Source organism: Desmodus rotundus, chromosome 9, assembly GCF_022682495.2.
Source record: "Desmodus rotundus isolate HL8 chromosome 9, HLdesRot8A.1, whole genome shotgun sequence".
NCBI classification, from domain to species: Eukaryota; Metazoa; Chordata; class Mammalia; order Chiroptera; family Phyllostomidae; genus Desmodus; species Desmodus rotundus.
In genome coordinates, this window is record NC_071395.1 from 48,393,423 (window position 1) to 48,413,682 (window position 20,260).

Sequence of the window (20,260 nt, forward strand, 5' to 3'; positions counted from 1 at the left end):
GGAAAAGCTCTTCCTCCCTCCAGAACATGTGCTCAGCACGTTAAAGCAGCACTTGGCTTCTCTTCATGCCAGCTCTGCTGCATCTGTACAAGGACATATTGAGGATCCCACAGTGAGCCCGCCGAGACGGGGGTGGGGGTGGGGGTGGGGGGGAAGTTTGGGACCACGCGCTTAATACTCAACAACCCTTGAGGGCAAGCCGGGCAGGTCGGGGATCCAGGACAGTAAAATTCACGTTGCAGCAAGGGAAACTGAGGCTCAGATCTTTTGGGTCCCAAATCAGGTTCTAACTATCCCGGTCCTCACTATCCAGGACCTCCTGGTACAAGCCTGAGGCTTGTACAAATAAAAGTTGGGCGGCACATCACGTGTGGAAGAAGTCGCCCGGAGGCAGGGCAGATTCTGAACTCTGTGCCTTTAAGTAGGGAGCGGAGGCGGGGCTATCGAGGGTACAGCCCTACTTTCGTTCGTGGTCGTCCGGAGGCGGGGCCTGGAAGGCGCGCCCTGGTCTGATTCACGCCTTGCGCTCTCCTCCCCTTTAAGGCGCGCGGCTGCCGCGGGGTTTCCGACAGCCCCTTTAAGGCGCGGCCAGAGTCCTCCGGAAAAAAAAGTGACTTAAAGGCGACGCGTGGCGCGATGGCGGCGGCCCCACGCGCTTGCCGCGGGCGCGGGCGGCCGCTCCCAACGCTACTGTTGCTGCTGTTGCTGGCGCTGCCTCCTCCGGGGTGCCCGCCAGGCGCTGCCGCCTACTTCCCGGAGGAGCGCTGGAGCCCCGAGTCACCCCTGCAGGCGCCGCGCGTGCTCATCGCCCTGCTGGCGCGCAACGCGGCCCACGCGCTGCCAGCCACACTGGGTGCACTGGAACGGCTGCAGCACCCGCGGGAGCGCACGGCTCTGTGGTGAGTGAGGCGCCGCCGGCAGCCGCCGACCTACCGCCCAGTGGGTGGCTCCACGCCTTGTCCTCCCTGTTGTTCTGGCACCGGTCAGGGTGGACCAGACCTGTGAGTGCCTTCTGCTTGTCCCCATCGTGCGGGACAGACCCACGCGTGCCCTCTTCCTACTCTTCTCCTCCCTCTCCCCACCCCTCATAAGAATGGGCCATACCCTCGCTTCGCCTGCTGCCTCCCCATTAGGGCAGATCCAGGACCACACCCAGGGCAGACCTTGCTGTCTAACTCTCTAAACCCCATTGGAGCACAGACAGGCTCCAAGAAAGGGTAGCCTGGAGCGCCCGCCAGGGCGTTGCCTTGGCCCACGGTGTACTCCGGCTAACTGTATCTTCCCACTGCTGCTGCTGTTCTGCCCCTGAAATTAGCCTGAATTAGGCCTTCTAACCAGAGTGGATATGTGGGGTATGGCCCCAGAGTAAGTGGAACCTTTCTGGACAGGGAATGGGACACAGCCACGAACAAGCCTGACTAGTGACATCCTGCTTCCTGCCTCAGTGTCTTCATCTGGAAAAAGGGGCATTAATATTACTCTGGTTGGGTTTGTCTTTGAAGATTAACCAGTTAACAGGTGTGAAGCCCTGGGGCCCCAGCATCATGGCTTGGCATTCAGTGACCAGAGCTGCTGTGATTATTACTGCTGTCCTTGTTGTCAACTTAGTAACAGTTCATTTGGGAAAATAGCTCTGGGCTCCACGGTCAAACTAGAACATTCCCAAATGTCCCTCTTCTGCACCCTAGGTTCCCTAGCCTGAATAATTCAAGCACACAGTTTGTGCTTAAGAAATGTTTGTTGAGCAAATAAGTGGGCACAGCTTACTCGGAAGTGGTGTCATTCATAGGAGAGACTCAAAAAAGATGGGGTGGGATGATGTGATGTAGTTATATTTTTGTTAAATTACACTATTTAGCACCTAACCTTCTTATAAGATCCTAGATGTCTCAGTGTCTCATGGGGTTTTCTAAAATTAGTTTATTTAATGTTCTCTGCAGCCTAGTGAAGTGTCCTCACCCCTGTGTTAAAGATGAAGAAACTGAGGCATGGAGAGGGGAAGCGCCTTGCCAGGGACTGTAGCTGCTAGCAGGCCGAGCCAGGGTGCAGAGCCCAGGAACCACGCTGTTGCCCTGTCCTGCCCTGGCCTCCCCAACCTCAATGATTGTCCCCCTCCGTCCACAGGGTGGCCACGGACCACAACTCAGACAACACATCGGCTGTACTGCGGGAGTGGTTGGTGGCTGTGAAGAGTTTGTACCACTCCGTGGAATGGAGGCCAGCAGAGGAGCCCAGGTAAGTGCCAGGTATTGCCCTGAGCCCTCCCAGTCCGACCCAACTGCACCCCTGCTCACAACCCTCCATGGCTCCCCACTGCCCTGTACCAGAACCCTAGCCCCACAGTCCCAGACTCTCCGGCCCAACTCCGCAGCCTCACGTGACAGCTCTGGCTACTCTGGCTACTCCGACCAACAGCCCTCAGCTTCACAATGGGCCCTAATCCCTGTCTCCGGCCTCTGCCCCAGCCCTTTGCCCCAGCCTTCCCCTACACCTAGAGTTCTTTCACCCCACGTCTTTGAGTGACGCCCACTGCTTTGTTCACCGTCTCACCAACAGCCTGACAACACCAGCTCTCCTGCTTAGCTTTCCCATAACTCTCTGGGCATTATGGACCCAGCTCCTTTCACTCTTTTAGGGTTTATTCCTTTGCGCACTTACTGTTCAGATCAGATTCAGAGTCTGGGAGGACAGGTTACAATTTTCTTTTGTCTTTATTGTCTCCCAGTGCCCTGCCCCTGCTGAGCTTTCTTCCCACCCTACAGATTGCCTGGACTTTCTCCCCTCCGGGCCTTGGTACTGGCCATGCCCCCTGCTGCTGCAGATACACCTCCCTCCTCCTATTTTCTCCTTGCTTGCTTTTCCCAGCCTTCAGATCCAGCTACCCAGCCCCTCCTCCAGGAAGCCCTTTCTGACCACTTCACAGCCTGGGCCCTCTCCGGGGTGTAACAGTGCCAGTGCTGCCCACATTACAGCCGCCTCTCCACAGGTCCTACCCAGATGAGGAGGGCCCCAAACACTGGTCTGACACACGCTACGAGCATGTCATGAAGTTGCGCCAGGCAGCCCTGAAATCGGCCCGGGACATGTGGGCTGATTACATCTTGGTGAGTTTCCCAGCCCTCGGATCACAGGGGGAAAAGCAGTGGGTGTAGAGACTATCCTTAACTCTGTTTTACGGAGGGGGAACCTGAGGCACAAAGGGGGAATTGAGATGTCATAGGTGACCCAGCTAGTTAGTTGGAGGAGCTGGGATTCGACCTGGGGCCCTTGGGTCCCTAACTGTCCTCTGTGGTTGGACACTTGGTTCATCTCCACTTTCATTATTGCCATCATGAATGACACTAGATCTCCACAAACCCTCGATGACACTCTCTGAGCCACTCCAAAAAGCAGAAGGATGGGTCAGGGACTGGGGGGACTTGGCGATGCTGAGCTGCTGAGGCCTCATTTTCACTTCCTCCTTCTGGGCCAGTGCTGCCTCTGGAAGGAGGGGATGTGGAGTGTTGAATGGGATAATAATGCTGGGTAAGTGCCCACAGGTCATGGGCCTTCCTGTCCCCCTGACTTGGGTGTGATTCCCCACCCTGGTGCGGATGGGGAGGACATTGATGGCCCAGGCCACTGGCGAGGCTGAGCGCAGTATGCCAGCCTGGCAGTGCCGTTGGCTGGTTTCGTGTACATGCCAATCAGCATACATTTATGAGCCCCTCCTAGTGCCCTCCTGCCGGGCCTGGGGACAGACACGGTGAAGATCTGCACAGGCGGAGCCCCACCTTGCTGGTGTCCTGGGAAAGGCGGACGTGACCGGAAAAAACAAATTGAGTGAGGAAACATCAGAAGGCGGTGGAGCTGTGACGAAGTTGCAGGAAGGCGGTCGATGCTGTGTCAGTGTACTGGGCTGCAGGGACAAAGTCCCACACACATTGGGGGGGGTGCCTGTATTTTGGAAAGTGTGTTGTCTCCCAGTTCTGGAGGCTGGAAGTCTGGAATCCAGGTGTCAGCAGGGTTGTGTTCCCCCTCAAAAGCTTCAGGGGAGGATCCTTCCTGCCTCTTCCTGCTTCTGGTGGCTCCAGGTGCCCTTGGCTTATAGCTGCATCAGCCCAATCTCTGCCTCTGTGGTCACATGGACTTCTCTCTTGTGCGTCTCTTCTCTTCTTCTAAGGTCATCTGCCAAGACCGTGTTTCCAAATAAGGTCATAGTCACAGCCACGAAGGGTCAGCACTTCAACATTCAACCTCCAACAGACGGCATAACCAGGGTGGGGTGACAAGTGAGCAGAGATGGGGTCCTTCCTTAGGAGGGGACCCCAGAAGAGACCTGAAGAAGCAAAGGAGCCAGCCTCGGGGGAAGCTGGAGGACAGCATCTGAGGCGAAGGGAAGGGCTGTGAGGCCAGTGTGGCTGGAAAGGCATGAAGAGGGAGCGGTGGAGGGGTGATACTGAGGTGGTGGGTGGGGGCCGGCCTCTGCAGGTTGAGGGAGAGATTGACTTTTCCTCTGACTTTAATGGAGAGCCACCCAGGGTATGTGAGCAGGGGAGGGCTGTGCTCTAATTGATGCTTTTCAGAGTCCCTGTGGCGGCTGCAGGACCCTGGCCTCTCGGGGCAGGAGAGGGGACAGCAGGAGGCTGCGCGGATGCCTCTGTGGATTGGGGCAGGGGGGTTCAGGCCCTGCTTGGGGACTACATGTGAGGACGCCAGTCGGTCTGGCCTGAGCCCTTTGTGGAGGAGACAGCCGTCCCCTGGGAGGAGGAAGGCTCCTCCTGGCGGCCTGTAGGTTGATGCCTCCTCAGAACATTTTACAGACGGGAAAGTGGAGGCTTAGAGAGGAAGGTTTCAGCTCCCTGGGTGGGGTCCGAGAACCAGCGGAGTGCAGAGGTGGGGCTCGGCCCTGCCTGGAAGCATCCGGTACAGGGCCAACTCTTCTGTTTTGCTTTCATGGTCTGAGGTTGGCTAGTTTTCTCTGTTTTTTCCCTCAGCAAACGTGGGTAGAACACCAGGCTTTGGTTCAGAACTCAAAGCAGCTTTTGACACATACTATTTTTGAAATTGGGGACTTTGAAAATCCATATTGGCGTGGGAAATAATTTGTCCAATGTTTTTAAAATTATTATCAACAGGGCATCTTTTTCCCCCTTTTTACAAACACTATGGGTGTTACTTGTAAGAAAATATACAAGAAAAATAAGGAGTTTAGGAAAGAAAACACAAACTTTGTAATCTTACCTCTCAGACTCACTTTCTGGCTTTTTTGTATGTTGTTTAATTGAGGTGTGATTTATGTAACATAAAATTAACCATTTTAAAGTGTGCAATTCAGTGGTTATTAGAACATTCACAACGTTGTACAGCCATCATCTCTGTCTAGTTCCAGAACATTCCATCATCCCAAAAGGAGACCTCCGGTCCCCATTAGCAGTCACCTCCCATTCCCCTCCCCCAGCCCAGCAACCACTAATCTGCTTTCTGTCTCTGGATCTGCCATTTCTGGACATTTCATATTAATGGAATCACACAACATGTGGACTTTTTAAAAAGATTTTACTTATTTATTGTAGACAGAAGGGAAGGGGGAGAGAAAGAGGGAGAGAAACATCAATGTGTAGTTGCCCATCATGCTCCCCCTACTGGGGACTTGGCCTGCAACCCAGGCATGTGCCCTGATTGGGAATCGAACCAGCGACTCTTTGTTTTGCAGGCTGGAGCTCAATCCACTGAACTACACCAGCCAGGGTTGGATTTTTGTGTCTGGCTTCTCTCACTCAACATCACGTTTTCAGATTCTTCCATGTTGTATTCATTCCTTTTCATGGCTGAGTAATATTTCATTGTGCAGCTGGACCACATTTTGTTTATCCACTTGTCTGCTGTTGGACACTTAGGCTGATTCCACCTTTTGGCTGTTATAAATCATGCTGTTTTGAACATTTGAACATGGGTGTTCAAGTACCTGTTCAAGTCCCTGTTTCTAGTTCTCTGATCTATACCCAGGAGCGGAATTGCTGGGTCACATGATAACTGTGTTTAATTTTTTGAGGACCTTCCAGACTATTCTGGCTGTTTTTACTGCACATATATTCAGAGGCCACAGTTTAAACATCCCCAAGGGGCTGGGTGGGGAGCATAACACAACCACACGGCTTGTCCCGGGGGCTGCCACCTCCTGTCTGCATCTGAGGGTTCCTGGGCGGGATCCCGTTCCCACGGTGCCAGAGAAGCCTGGGATTCTAGTTTTTGCTGTTGTTTACCGCAAGTGACTCAGATGCTCTAAAGACCCTGCGTGGGTAACAGAAAGCATACCTGTGGACCAGATGCCTTTTTTGAAAAGCCACGTCCTAATAGCTTTGTAACTTCCTGTGGCCTGCGTGTTCTCACATCCCAGCAGACGGGATGTCCTCACCTAATTGGTTTCTGTGGCGTGTTTTTCCGTTGTGACGGCAGAGTTTCTCTAGCTGATTTGTTGAGGACTTCGTTCAAATGCCTCTAGACTCCTGGGTCGTTCCCAGTTCATGTGACAAACAGTGACTGTCCTGGTGTGGCCTTCCCGGAAGGTGTTGGTGACACATGGCTTTGGGAGGACCTGCAGGCACTCCGCCCCCATGGCGATTCTGTTTGTGGTTTGGTGAATTTCCGTCCCAGATTTTTCTTTGCTTGCAACAAGGAAGTTACCATCTTTTTAATCCCAACATTCAAGGTGTTAAAGTAAAATAAAGTTCTTATTTTTATGAACTTTAAAAAAAATCCTTATTGGAGGATATGTTTTATTGATTTTTGGAGAGAGGAAGAGGGAGAGAGAGGAGAGAAACATCGATGTGAGAAACATCAGTCAGTTGCCTCCCATACGTGCCCCCACCGGGAACCGAACCCACGACCTTTGGGTGTATGGAATGATGCTCCAACCAACTGAACCACCCAGCCAAGGCTTATATGCACTTTTTATTGTCATCTAACTCGCGGAGAAAAAAGTATGTTCCTCACAGAGGTGGCCTCTGCCCCAACTATCCTCACGGACCAGTGCTGCCTGTTGTAAAAGTTCCCGCTAACAGGGCCCCATGGCACGCCCACTGTCCTGTCTGGTGTCTTAACAGCACCACGTCTGGGACCCATTAGTGTGTCCCAGACACACTAAGTATGTGCTGCTGTGTGGTCCGCTCCGGCTCCTGTTTCAGTGCGTGACGGTAACTTGGCTCGTTACTGAAGGTAGAGCCATGGGTTGAGGCGCCGGGTGGCTTCCGGGGTCACGTGTGCTATTCCCGGCTGGCTCTCCAGACCTCCAGGGCTCTGCCTCTGCCCGATCATTCCGAGCTGTGGCCCAGCCTGGGTCACTGGGCGGCCCACACTGATGGCGTGTTGGGTGTTTTGTAGTTTGTGGACTCAGACAACCTGATCCTGAACCCGGACACACTGACCCTGCTGATCGCTGAGAACAAGACGGTGGTGGCGCCGATGCTGGATTCCCGAGCCGCATACTCCAATTTCTGGTGTGGGATGACTTCTCAGGTCAGGGGGCTGCCTGGGTAGTATGGGGCTTAGGGGTGGTGGGGGCTGGGCCAAGCAAGTGGGAGCCTAACTTAGCATCATACCTCCCGGTGCCCAGTGTTTCACAACACCGTCAAGCCGCCCCCGCAGCAGGGTCCAGACTTTGACCTTGCCCTACCTCTTCCCAGTAGTGAGGCAGAAACAGAAGCATAGAGCGAGGAAGCGACTTGCTTAAGCTCACACAGCTAGGAAGTGACGGTGCCAGAATGGGACTTCAGGCACAGCTTGATTCAGATGTTCAAACAACATTACAGTCTTCCTTCTTCCCTGGGTGGCTTTGTTTTCCAGCTCCTGGGGAATGATCCCAGCTGCATCCATCTGAAGTCCTCTCTGATGGGGCCTTGCCCAGTCTCTCTCCTCTCACCCCTGAGCCAATTACAGGAACCAAGAACATTCCCGGCTCTGGTTGGCCAGGCCTGTGTCACATGTTCCACCTCAGGGTCAAGGCTGAGGTTGCAGGCAAAGCCAGGGGGAGTAAAGGGGTGGAGTGGGGGCTATGCCAGGGGAAGGGGGCTGGGTGGCTAGAGCCAGGAGGCTCACCCATCCTGTCTCCTCCTGCGTTCTGTTTTTAACTAACATGCAATTCAGAAGACATAAAACTCACCCTTTTAAAGTGAGTAATTCAGTGGTTTTTATTTTTTAAAATGTGTCGTAGAAATCTAAATGTTATGTGCCAACAATTCTAATTTGTAAAGGGTCCAAGGAAGACAGGCCAACTCAAGATTATTCCAGAAGCTTTTAAAACTTGTCTTCTACATTGAATTGGTGTTCAGTTTTTATGTAAGTCAAAAGATGTCAAATTTTTCAGATTTTTTTCAATTCCTTTTTCAGATTTTTAAAAAATGTCTTTCCACATCTTTATTCTTGTCTCCAGGATCATAAAAACATGTCAGATTTATTTCATATGAAAACTGAATCGTATTATATATACAGTTTGCTTTTCCATGGAACAGCACGTGTGTGCATCCCGTCGGAACAACAGGTGCAGCGCAAACCCCTTCTTTTATGTGGCAGCAACATTTCACCTCTCTTCTCTAGATAGGCGTTGTACTAGGTGTGGCCACTAGAGGCAGCGCGAACATCCGCATTTCATTGCTATGGGATAAATCTCAAAGTGGCTTTCTTTGGGCATAAGTCATAGCACTTTATAGATTGGGGGGGTATTAACTTATTTTTTTATCCTCACCCGAGGACATTTTTTTTCACTGCTTTCAGGGAGAGAGGGAGAGGGTGAGACATCGATGCGAGAGAGAAGCATGGATGGGTTGCCTCCGACACGCGCCCAGACTGGGGACTGTACCACCCAGACCCAGGTGGGGGGTTGGGGGTTAACCTGCATCTTAGGGATGTGCCCTGATCGGGAATCAAACCCGCAACCCCTTGGTGACAGGATGATGCGCCAGCCTACTGAGCCACACCGGCCAGGGCCATAGTACTTCAGTTTTAATAAATTTTGCCATATTAAATCCCCCAAACTGTAGAAATCAGCATTCTGCCAAGCTTGGGTGTTATTTTTTTTTAATGCTCACCCAAGGATATGTTTATTAAGTTTTAGATAGAGAGGAAGGGAGAGAGAGAAATATGGAAGGGTTGCCTCCCAAACACACCCTGACAAGGGATCGAACATGCAACCTTTTAGTGTACGGGATAATGTTCCAATCAACTGAGCAGCCCGGCCAGGGCTGGGTTTGTTGGATTTTTTTGTCGTTGTTGTTGGTCAGTTTAATGTTAAAACCTTTTTCAGCTTTTTAATTTTCTCCTTCAAACTCTGCCTTTCCGATCTGAAGTATGCGGCCGAGTCTGTGAGTAGACAGCTGTTTTCCTTTTGTCAGCCATTGTCCCATCAGCTGAGGCACTGGGAGTGGGGACTGTCACTGATCAGGCCCATAGCACCATGCTCAGGGAATGCCCACCACAGGCAGGAGTTGGCACCTGGGTTCCATGCCTCCCATTGTCCTGGGCCTCCGGCCTCACCCTGAGGGACCCCCATGCAGAACTCTGCCCCTTCCCCACAGGGCTACTACAAGCGCACACCTGCCTACATCCCCATCCGAAAGCGGGACCGCCAGGGCTGTTTTGCGGTTCCCATGGTGCACTCGACCTTCCTGATCGACTTGCGGAAGGCAGCATCCAGGAACTTGGCATTCTATCCTCCACACACCGACTATACCTGGTCTTTTGATGACATCATCGTTTTTGCCTTCTCCTGCAAGCAGGCAGGTGAGCCCTCGGGGGTTTGCTGTCAGAGAGGCGTCATCTGGCCGGTTCACTGGAATCTGTGTGGAACAAGACCAAACAGAGCCCACAGAAAATTCACAGGATCAAAACTGCAGGGTGTAGGGGTGGCTTTAGGTGTGGCTGTATCCAGGTGGTATTCAGATGATGGCCCCAGTACCCATTCTTTTTCTAGCCCTGGCTTTGCTGGATGTCTTCTCACCCCAGGCCTCCCAGTTTTCTGTAGTTGAACATAGTTGTTCTGTAATTGTATAATTAATGAAAAATGTTTTGAAGAGAAAGAACACAGCCATATACTAACCCGTCATTTACTTTAAATCCGGAGTTGGCAAACTGGCCAGCAGGCCAAATTTGGCCCAACATCTGTTTCTGTATAGTTACGAGCTAAGAATGTTTTCATTAATTTATTTATTTGTAGAGAGAAGGGAAGGGAGGGAGAAAGAGAGGGAGTGAAACATCCATGTGTGGTTGCCTTTCGCCCCCAACCAGGGACCTGGCCTGCAAGCCAGGCATGTGCACTGACTGGAAATGGAACTGGTGACCCCTTGGTTCGCAGGCTGGTGCCCAACCCACTGAGCCACGCCAGCCAGGGCACAATGTTTTGTTTTGTTATTTTACTGATTTCAGAGAGAGAGGAAGGGAGAGACAAAGAAACATCAGTTTGTTGTTCTACTTATTTATGCATTCTTGTATGTGCCCTGAGCACAGGTCAAACCCGCACCCTTGGTGTATCAGGACGATGCTCTAACTACCCGAGCCACCTGGCCAGGGCCGGTTTTTATATGTCTTAAATGGTTGGGGAAAAATGAAAAGAAAAATATTTTGTGACATCTGAAAATTATATGAAGTTCAAATTTCAGGGCCTGTATGGAAAGTTTCGTTGGTTCACTGCCACACCCACTTATTTAAGTGTCGCCTGTGGCTGCGTTCATGTCCCAAGGGTGGAATTGAATTGTTGAGACAGAGACTGTTGGGCCAGCAGCCTAAAATATTTATACCATCTGGCCCATTATGGAAGACGTTAACCAGTTAAAGTAAAAATTATTTCAACTGAGTTACTAACTTTTTAAAAAAGATGCACACTCCATATAAAAATCTAAACCATCCAGAAAAGGACAAATGCACATGGAGATAACGTTCCTAACCTCTCAGCCAATTGCTCCCCCTTTTGCAGAAATGCGCACCTTTACGGTTCCCCTGCTGTTTTGCAGTTTGCTTTGGCATGGGACCCTGTGGGGGCCCTGTCCGTGCAGTGCAAGGTGCTCGTTAACAGTTCTGTTGATAGTTGACATCTTGCCTGCCAGTGAGAATCCCTGTCTGGCTTCAAGTCCCAGATGCAAATCTGAGGGGTTTCTGCTGGTTGCTGGGAACAGTGGGTGAGACTCCTCTCCTTTCTGGCCCCACGCTGGGCTATGTGGCTGACACTGTGGTAAGAGGTGGCCACTGTCATCTTGTTGCTTAGTTTTCAATTTCGATGTTTATTCCCTGACCCCAGAGGTCCAGATGTACGTGTGCAACAAGGAGGTGTATGGCTTTCTGCCAGTGCCGCTGCGGTCACACAGTACCCTCCAGGACGAGGCTGAGAGCTTCATGCATGTGGAGCTGGAGGTTATGGGTGAGTCTGCCACACTGCTCTTTCTCTATCATCTCATGTCCATCTCCTGAACACCGATTGAGTACCTGCTGGGTGCTTGTCCCTTTACAGGGCACTGGGAACCCAGTGTGAACAAAGTGAACAGTTGTCCTCCCCTCTCAGGGAGTGCTGGCTTGCAGCAGCTGTGCATGGCAGTCAGGGTGGGCTTCCTGGAGGAGGTGGCATTAGGATGGATGGTGAATGGGAGTTCACCAGAAGGGGATTGAAGCCAGAGGGAGCATTATATGCTGAGACCGGTAGTCTGAGCCCCCGGGAGCTCAGGGAAGAGACCAGGTCAGTGGGACAGAGCTGGCAGGGCCAGGGCTGCAGCCTTAGACACTGGTGTGTTCCTCAGGAGCAGCTGGGAGCCATGAGGGATGTGGGAGCAGGGAGGACAACAGCTTTTCACTGGTGAACCTTTATGTGCAGGGCAGTGTCTGGGCCACAGCCTTTTTGGGCCATTTCTAAACCTGAGACCTATTATTTATTTACTGTTTATCTTATGTGGACACTTTTGTTTTACTTGAATACACTGAAGTAAAAAAGAAAATTACATATTTCAACCATAGTTGCAAGCTCATATCTTTCTAATAGACAAACAAATAAATCCGTAAGTCCTTAACTAGCAGCCATGCCTCCGGTGGGCCCCTGCGATGGGTTGAGCACATAGGACTGAGCTGCCATGAAGATCGCTTGAGGAGGGGCATCCTGAGGAGGTGGGGGTGTCTCCGGAGCCAGAGGACAGTGGTACAGTGTCCGCTTCTGTGGGGGCTTTGCCCTTCGCTGGTCACACATGTGTCTGAGAAGGCCTGGGAGGCAGCACAGCCATTGCCCCAGTGTACACATGCGGAGGCGCCAGGCTGCTGGTGTCAGCTGCCCGGCTCTTCCCTGTGCTGGAAGAGAGAGAGAGAGAGAGAGAGAGAGAGAGAGAGAGAGAGAGAGAGAGATTGATTGAGATTGAGATTGAGTGTGTGTATATGCACACGGGTGCCCCTGGTGGCTGAAGAATGGCACACTGCCTTCTGTTTGGGGAGGGGACTTTGATCTTCTGAGATGACACCTGGAGGCTGCAAGGCCACCAGGGTGGAGAAGGCACAACACCCACGTGTCTGTCACGGGCAGACGCTCAGGCCTAGGTCAGGAGCCCTGGGACCACAGTCCTGAGAAGCAGGTCTCTGCGCGTCACCAACTCTCATCCGCGTCTGGGTCCCGAGCGGCATTTCTGTGGCTGCCATGGTTTTCCTCATTTCAGTTTTCACATGTATGTCTGTTACTGCTTCTGGTCAAGAAACCATTCACGTGACAGAGGCGTGGATACTTCCCGTTTCTCTCTTGAGGGCCAGAGCTGAGTGCACAGAACAATGGAAGGAGGGTCCAGGGGTTTCAGATATTTGTGTGAATCCTTCCTTCTGCCCAAGTGAAAACCACATTTCTTTTTATCTGCATGTGGGTATCCGGACCTGGGCTGTACACGTGATTTTTTCATGTGTTCAAACATCTTTCTTCCAATGAGATTTCAGACCTGCAGAAGAGCTCAGGGTGACAAGATCCTACCTCCCCACAGGCAGGCTCACCATCATACCGCCATCTGTGTGTGTGCGGGGTGGGGGGGACAGAGGCTCAGAAAGAGAAAGCAAGGGGCCCCTGGGATTTGAGCCTATGTCCTCAGACCCCAGAGTCTTGGCGGTGGTCTCAGCTTGCTCACGGAGGGTGGGCTGGCCAGGAGCCGAAGGGCTCTGGGTGGGAGGAAACCCTGGCATGTGGTGGCGTTGGAGGAGGCCCAGGCTGTGGGTGGGAGGTGCCGGGTTAGCTCAGCCTTCCCACAGCACTCAGACAGAAAGACATGTGTCTGCTCCTTGAGCTCACACGGGGCCTTTGTTCTTGGCAAGGCATGCGCCGCACTGCCCATCGTGCTGGGCTTCCTGGGCTAGCCTGCTGGGCAGGCAGGGGCCTCTGCGGGCTCCTGTCTACCTGAGGGTCCAATCCTTCTGCAGGAGCCGTGAGGGATGTGCCAGAGGCCCTGAGGCCGTGGTCTGAGCATTGCTCACAGCAGCTGAAAGGGGAACAGCCGTGGCTACTCTGAAATTCTGGGCAAACCCCAGCCTGCACACGTATCGCTCAGTCAGACGGCCATCTTCCCCCTGTGTCCAAATTTTCATTCTCATCGCGACCCCAGTCATAGTGATCAGGGCCCACTCTAGTGACCTCTTTCTACCTTGATCACCTCTGTAAAGACCCTATTTCCAAATAAGGTCACATTCTGAGGTCCGGGGGGTTTGGACACCACCATAACTTTTTGTAGGAGGACGCCATTGAACCCATACATGTGTCATTTCACGGCACCTTTTCACGGGTAACCCTCTGAGGCATTGTTAGCCCATTTTATAGATAAGGAATCTGAGACCCAAATGGGTCAAGGTGACACAGCTTGTCATCAGTCTTGGTTCATTCTATGAGCACGTGCTGTATGCTGAGCCCTGTGTTGGGCACTGGGGACCCAGTGTGAGTGGACAGCCCTGGTGTCCATTCCACAGGGCTTGTGGGAGGCGGAGTGAGGATAGCAGGACGGAGGTTTGATGGTGGGGGCGGGGAGGAGGTACCTGACTCAGCCTGAGGATGTTGGGAGACACTCCCCTCCTCAAGAGACCAAAGTACCCCCAACCCCCAAAACAGAAGGGAGTATGCCATTCCATCTTCAGCCACCAGGGGGACACACACATACTCTCACTCTCTCTCTCTCTCTCTCTCTCTCTCTCTCTCTCTCTCTCTCTCTGAGAACTGGGGTTGGGGAGGAGGAAGGAAGGGTGTTCCAGGCAGAAGCCCAGCCTGTGCAAAGGTTCTGAGGTAGGAAGGGGTGTGTTTGGTGTGCTAACAGCCAGAGTGAGCAGGAGGTGGGGGAGAGAGACTAGCAACAGTGTTATGGGTGGGGACAGGTCAGGCAGATTCCCCAGCCCCAGGCTGAGGAGCTTGAGGTGATAGGGAGCCATGTTGGGGGTGGGGAGGGGGCAATGGAAAGAGACTGGAAAGCCCCCTGCCCCATGACACCAGCAACACCTCGGCTTCTTTCTGCCCTGCAGTGAAGCACCCCCCAGCAGAGCCCTCCCGCTATGTCTCCGTGCCTCCCAAGATGCCTGACAAGATGGGCTTTGACGAGGTGGGCTGGGCCTCCTGGGCTGGGGAGGGAGGGGGGCTGAGGTGGAGGGTCCCACAGAGGCCCTGTGCCACAGGTCTTCATGATCAACCTGAGGCGGCGGCAGGACCGGCGGGAGCGCATGGTGCGCGCCCTGCAGGTGCAGGAGATCCAGTTCCGGCTGCTGGAGGCTGTGGACGGCAAGTGCGTCCAACCCTGGGGGGAGGGGCGTGGACCATGCACTGGGGGCCATAGTGGAGGGGAGGGGAGGGGAGTCCCACCCTAGGAGGGCGTCTGGCAGAGCCACACGAGGTAGACCACCCCCTGCAGGCCAGGCCATGGGTCCAGGAGGGGCGCCAGTAGTTGAAGGGGGCAGCAGCTGCTCAGCAGGAGGGGACCCTCATGGGGGAATGGCAGGCAGGGTGCATCTTCCACTGACCCCTTCCTGTCCCCCCTTCCAGAGCCATGAACACCAGCCAGGTGGAGGCACTGGGCATCCAGATGCTGCCCGGCTACCAGGACCCCTACCATGGGCGGCCCCTCACTAAGGGAGAGTTGGGCTGCTTCCTCAGTCACTATAACATCTGGAAGGAGGTGGGTCCAGCGGGGTAGAGGGTCCAGCGAGGAGGGTAGAGCAGGGCCCTCCTCAGCCTTCCCACAGCTCAGGGAGGGCATTGTGTGCACCCCAGGCAGCTTCCAGAGCTGCAGCAGGGCCCAGGGCCTCTCTGGCGAATGTCCTTCTACTGTGCACATGTGCGGCCTGGAGAGGGGGAGGGGTGAGCCCAGTGTCAGGCTGGGTCTGGGGCCAAGCGAGGCCTCTTCACACCCAGCTGCTTTCAAATGTCTGGAGCCTGGACTGTGGTCTTGACATTTACTAATAGAAGTAACAGCCGTGGTGACTTTAACTAGTGCGGAGCCCTTGCCAGGGGTAGCACGTAAACCCTGGGGCTCATCAGCCACACAGAGAGAGAGGCTGTGATGAGGGAGGATGCAGGGCTGGAATCTGGCACTGCCAGGCATGAGGCCAGATGGGTGTCCAGCTGCGGGGTGGGAGGGTGCTCGGAGGGGCTGTCCAGGTGTTTGAGGTGATGGGCGCCCACTTGGGTTGCCCTCCTTTCCTGAGATTCATCATGGCTGGCATGGGGCCGAGATTGTGGTGTCCCAGCAGCCCTGAGCTAGGCGACATAAGAGTTCAAGTCCAGCCCTGCCTCTTAGTGGGGTGAGCTCTGTGAGCAGAGTGGGGCTTTCCAGCCTGAGCTTCAGTTTCCCCAGTCATGGCCTCAGTGGGCAGCCATGAAAATTCTCAAGTTCATTCATTCATGGAACATTTGCCAAGTGCCTACTGTTCACCTGGCGTGGTGCAGTTGCTGGGGACATCGTAGCTGCTGGGACACGACAAGCCCCCTGCAGGGGACTCACAACTCTAGGAAGTGGGAGGACTGATGATAAACCACGAAAAATCACAGTGAAATAAGTGAGATACATACAGAGAAGAGGCCTTGGGGCATGACTTGTCCTCAGCTGGCAGCCTTCGGTGGTGGTCAGGAAGGGCCTTCCGGGTGGGTGGCATCAGAGCGGAAGCCTGCAGGCGAGAGAGAGTCCGCCTGCCGCTGCACGAGGGAGAATGCTGTGTGTCAGCCTAGGCCCAGGCCCTGGAATGGGGAGGAGCAATCCGGCGGGGGAGTTGAATGTTTGAGGACGTGGTGTCTGGGTGGGGAGGTCAGTCCAGACAGTGGTAGGGGGCGAGGGTGCTTTGCTTCTCTCCTGCTGCCCCAGAGCCTTTAAGCTGAGCTGGCTTGAGGGTCAGGCCCGGCTTTGGTCTCCCTCAGGTTGTGGACAGGGGCCTGCAGAAATCGCTTGTCTTCGAGGATGACCTGCGCTTTGAGATCTTCTTCAAGAGGCGCCTGTTGAACCTCATGCGGGATGTGGAGAGGGAGGATCTGGACTGGGACCTCATGTGAGTATGGGGTCTGGGGGTGGGGCCATATCTGAGGGTGTGGCTTGGGGCAGGTGCAGACCTGGGGCTTGGCCAGGGCCCAGGGGTAAAGTTTAGAGTGGGATATAGCTGGGGCTTAGGGTTTGGGCTGGAGCTTGGGGGTGTGGTCTGGAGAGGGGTGGAGCTGGAGCCTGGGGGCATGGCTAAGCTGAGAAAATAAAGCTTGGGCAACCGGAGTGAGTGTGGCAGGAAGAGTACTCTGTGGGTATGTGGCCTATGTGAGGGGTGGGCCTGAGAGCTGTCAGGGCTTGGGGTGTGGCCTCAGGCCTGTGGGGTAGGACCTTTGGAGGATGACCTGGAAGCCTAGGGATCTGGCTGTGGGGGTGGGGGTTCATCAGGACTTGGAGACTTGAAGGGGCTTGTGGGGTTGGGGTGTGGCTAAGATTTGCCCAGGAAACCTGTGAGCTGTCTGAGGAGTTGGGGGTGTGGTCTGGGGTATGTGAGGTCAGGACTCATAGTCCTGAGCTGGCCTAATGTGGGGAGTAGCCAGGGAGCCTGAGTCTTAGCCCAGCACTAGGTCTGGTGTGGCCAGCATATTTCTGGAACAGTCCTTTGGGATCTCATATAGGGGGTTGGTTCTTCCTCCCTCCCTCCCTCTGTCTCCTGTGGTGTGCAGGGCCCTGATTCAGGTTCCAGGTCCCAGACTCTGAACCATGCTGTTAATAAGAACGGTGACTGCACCCCTTCATTCCTGACTCCTCACCACATCCTTGTGCCTCACTCCGCTGCCCCACAGCCCTCTGAACCCAGACCATGGTCCCTGTCAGCCCCACTCTCCTTCTTTGTGGCACAGCCTTGGAGAATGTCCCAGAGATCCCATTTTCCCCAGCTCCAGAGCCTTCTGTGGCTCCCTAGTGCCCTTGGAAAGAGTCCAGCCACATAGGCCTCCTTATTGTGCCCCAAACATGCCAAGCCTGCTCCTGTCCCAGGGCCTTACAGGGGCCCACTAGGTCCCCGCTTTGCTGGGTTAGTGCTTGATGGTGGGCGGAAGGAGGGTGATAGGCTTTCAATTCTGCACCCCAGCTATGTAGGCCGGAAGCGGATGCAGGTGGAGCACCCCGAGAAAGCTGTGCCCCGCGTGAGGAACCTGGTGGAGGCCGACTACTCCTACTGGACACTGGCCTACGTGATCTCCCTACAAGGCGCCCGCAAGCTGCTGGCCGCCCGGCCACTCTCCAAGATGCTGCCCGTTGACGAGTTCCTGCCAGTCATGTTCGACAAGCACCCAGTGTGAGCGGGGCTGCTGCGGGCAGGCGGGCTGGGGTCTCGCTGTGTAGCTGTCCTGGAGGGGTCGGGCTGTCAGACCCCCAGGAAGGTGCATTTTCCGCGTCCACTTCCTCTGTGCGTCCCCTCCACCTCTGGCTCCATTCGAATCCCTGCTTCTGTCTCAGTTTGTCCCCTCCCACTTCTCCATCCATCTGTCCCTTCCCCTGATGCACTGCTGCCCCTATGTCCCTCCCCCCAGGTCCGAGTACAAGGCCCATTTCTCGCCCCGCAACCTGCGCGCCTTCTCCGTGGAGCCTCTGCTCGTGTATCCCACACACTACACAGGGGACGATGGGTACGTGAGCGACACAGAGACCTCAGTCGTGTGGAACAACGAGCACGTCAAGACTGACTGGGACCGTGCCAAATCGCAGAAGATGAGGGAGCAGCAGGCCCTGAGCCGAGAGGCCAAAAATTCGGATGTGCTGCAATCCCCGTTGGACAGCGCTGCCCGGGACGAGCTCTGAGGCGCAGCCGCTAACGCATCAGAGCAGCCTCCAGATGTTTGCTGGGGACAGCAGGGCCCCTGCGGACTCCTGGCAGGCCGCGGAGCACTCTCCATGCAGGGTGGTGTCCATCCAGCTCTTGCTCAGCTATCCCGGGCACGCGGGCAGCACTAATGGAGTGCCTACTGTATGTCAAGCACAGTGTTTGGCCCTGAGAGACTGGGTGGGAACAAGCCAGCGTGCATCTCTCCATGTGCCTGACATTTTTAAAGCATTGTTGTTGAGTACCAGGCCTGTGAGCGATGGCAGTGAATGAGGCATAATTATTTCCTCAGTGATGATGCAGTCACCAAGCATTTATTGATCCCCCAAAAATCAGGCACTAGTGATACACATTCATTTTTTAAAAATTAATTTAAGTATTTATTGAGTGCCTACCCTATGTTGGGCACCATTTCAGGCTCTGGGAATATTGAGATAAATGAGACACTTTCTTTTATTCAAACACATATCAAGCACCTACCATTAGCCTGGTACTTGGGACACAAAAATTCTTACTGACTCAGTGCTTTTATCGAATGTGTGCTGTGTACCGGGAGCTGAGCTTGGTGCCGGGGATGGAGGTAAACAAGGTGCTCTTCCCTCGTTAACTGGTTTCTTCCCCACGCATCTGAAGGGCACCTACTGTGTGCCAGGCATCAGTGATACGAAACAGTACGACAGTTGTTCGGACAGCATTTGGTCACTCATGTGCATGCTGGCCACAGAGATGAACAAAAGAATCCTTTCCTTTCTTCATGCATTAGGCATTTATTGAGTGCCTACTGTGTACCAGACCTTGTGGACTCCCAGTGGGGTTAGAAAATGGTTGAGTTGGAGTCCTTATTCGTTCCCCAATCACCCGAGCTGTGTGCACACCACCACCCAGCAAGGTGGGTGGCTATTCTCTCACCAGGGGCTGCTGCTGGTTCCGGTAACCACAGGGCCGCATGCAGGCTCCTGCACCCAGCCCCCCTGGAGGGGGTGGGGGTGAAGATGGGGGCTGGGTATCCCCCGCCCACCCCTGCTCCTGTTTGCTTGACCTCCCAGGCCTGCATCTCAGGTGTAGTCTGCCTGCTCTGTGGCACTCCTCTCTTCGAGCCTTTGGTGGGCTCAGCTGCACTGGGGTGCTGCCTGCAGCCTGGGCAGGATGCTCCCCGGCCCAGGCTGGAGGACTTGCAGTGCCGTCAGGCAGCAACGAATGTCGGAGCTGGCCAGTGGTGCTTGACCCTCTTAGGGATGGATACTGCTCGCTGGGTCAGATCCTGGATAACTTGCTTATTTTTTTATTAAATGTTCCTGGTTGGTTTTCACATAAGTCTGTGTTCTCTTCTTGGCCTGACGCTCTGCTCACTGCCAACACATTGCTTCCATCCCCCATACTCGTTGCTGGCCAAAGTGTGGGAGAGGACCAGGTGCTGGAGAGAAGCTGAGGGTGGGTGTGAGGGCGAGCGGGCAGTGAGGGCCCTGTGACCCAGCCTGTCCCATAAAACATCCCCAAAATAGTCCAGGGACAGATGGCCAACTTTGCTCTATCCTGTGGGGTCAACTACAGGAATATTTGAGGTGACAATGCAGAGGGGGCGTTTCATGGTTTGGAGTCCCCAGAAAACAGACCCTAGGATGAGGATTTGTATCCAAGTGGTCACCCCCGGAAGCCCAGATGGAGGTGGAGACCTGAGACCAGGAAGAAGGAGCTGCAGGGGAACCAACAAGCAGTCAGGCACCTGGGGGCCTCAGGGCGACAGCCTGGAGCAGACACCTCAGGGGTCTCGCCCCAGGGATTTGGATTTTCTGTGTCAAACACTTAAGGTTCTCAAGATTCTTAAGTCCTTAGAGTGTGGGGTATCTACACAATAACACTGTGTGTGATTCTTGTGGAAAACTTAGGACATACAGCTAAGCAAACTAAAAAAGCAAAATTAAGTCACATATCCTCAGAGACAACTTATATTTTGGTAAAAACAGGCTTACACACT

The 20,260-nt window shown here is 54.0% G+C and overlaps 1 protein-coding gene across 1 annotated transcript; it reads left to right on the forward strand.

The window, feature by feature from the left end:
- Positions 1-517: 517 nt before the first annotated feature.
- COLGALT1 (collagen beta(1-O)galactosyltransferase 1) lies at positions 518-19,599 on the forward strand. The gene is made up of 12 exons (XM_024560882.4): positions 518-899; positions 2,125-2,235; positions 2,987-3,104; positions 7,363-7,497; positions 9,552-9,756; positions 11,267-11,386; positions 14,482-14,558; positions 14,632-14,738; positions 14,996-15,128; positions 16,364-16,491; positions 17,554-17,760; positions 17,996-19,599. Exons 1-12 carry the CDS (start codon positions 637-639, stop codon positions 18,261-18,263), a joined length of 1,872 nt encoding a protein of 623 aa, XP_024416650.2. The 5' UTR covers positions 518-636; the 3' UTR covers positions 18,264-19,599.
- The last annotated feature ends 661 nt before the right edge of the window (positions 19,600-20,260 follow it).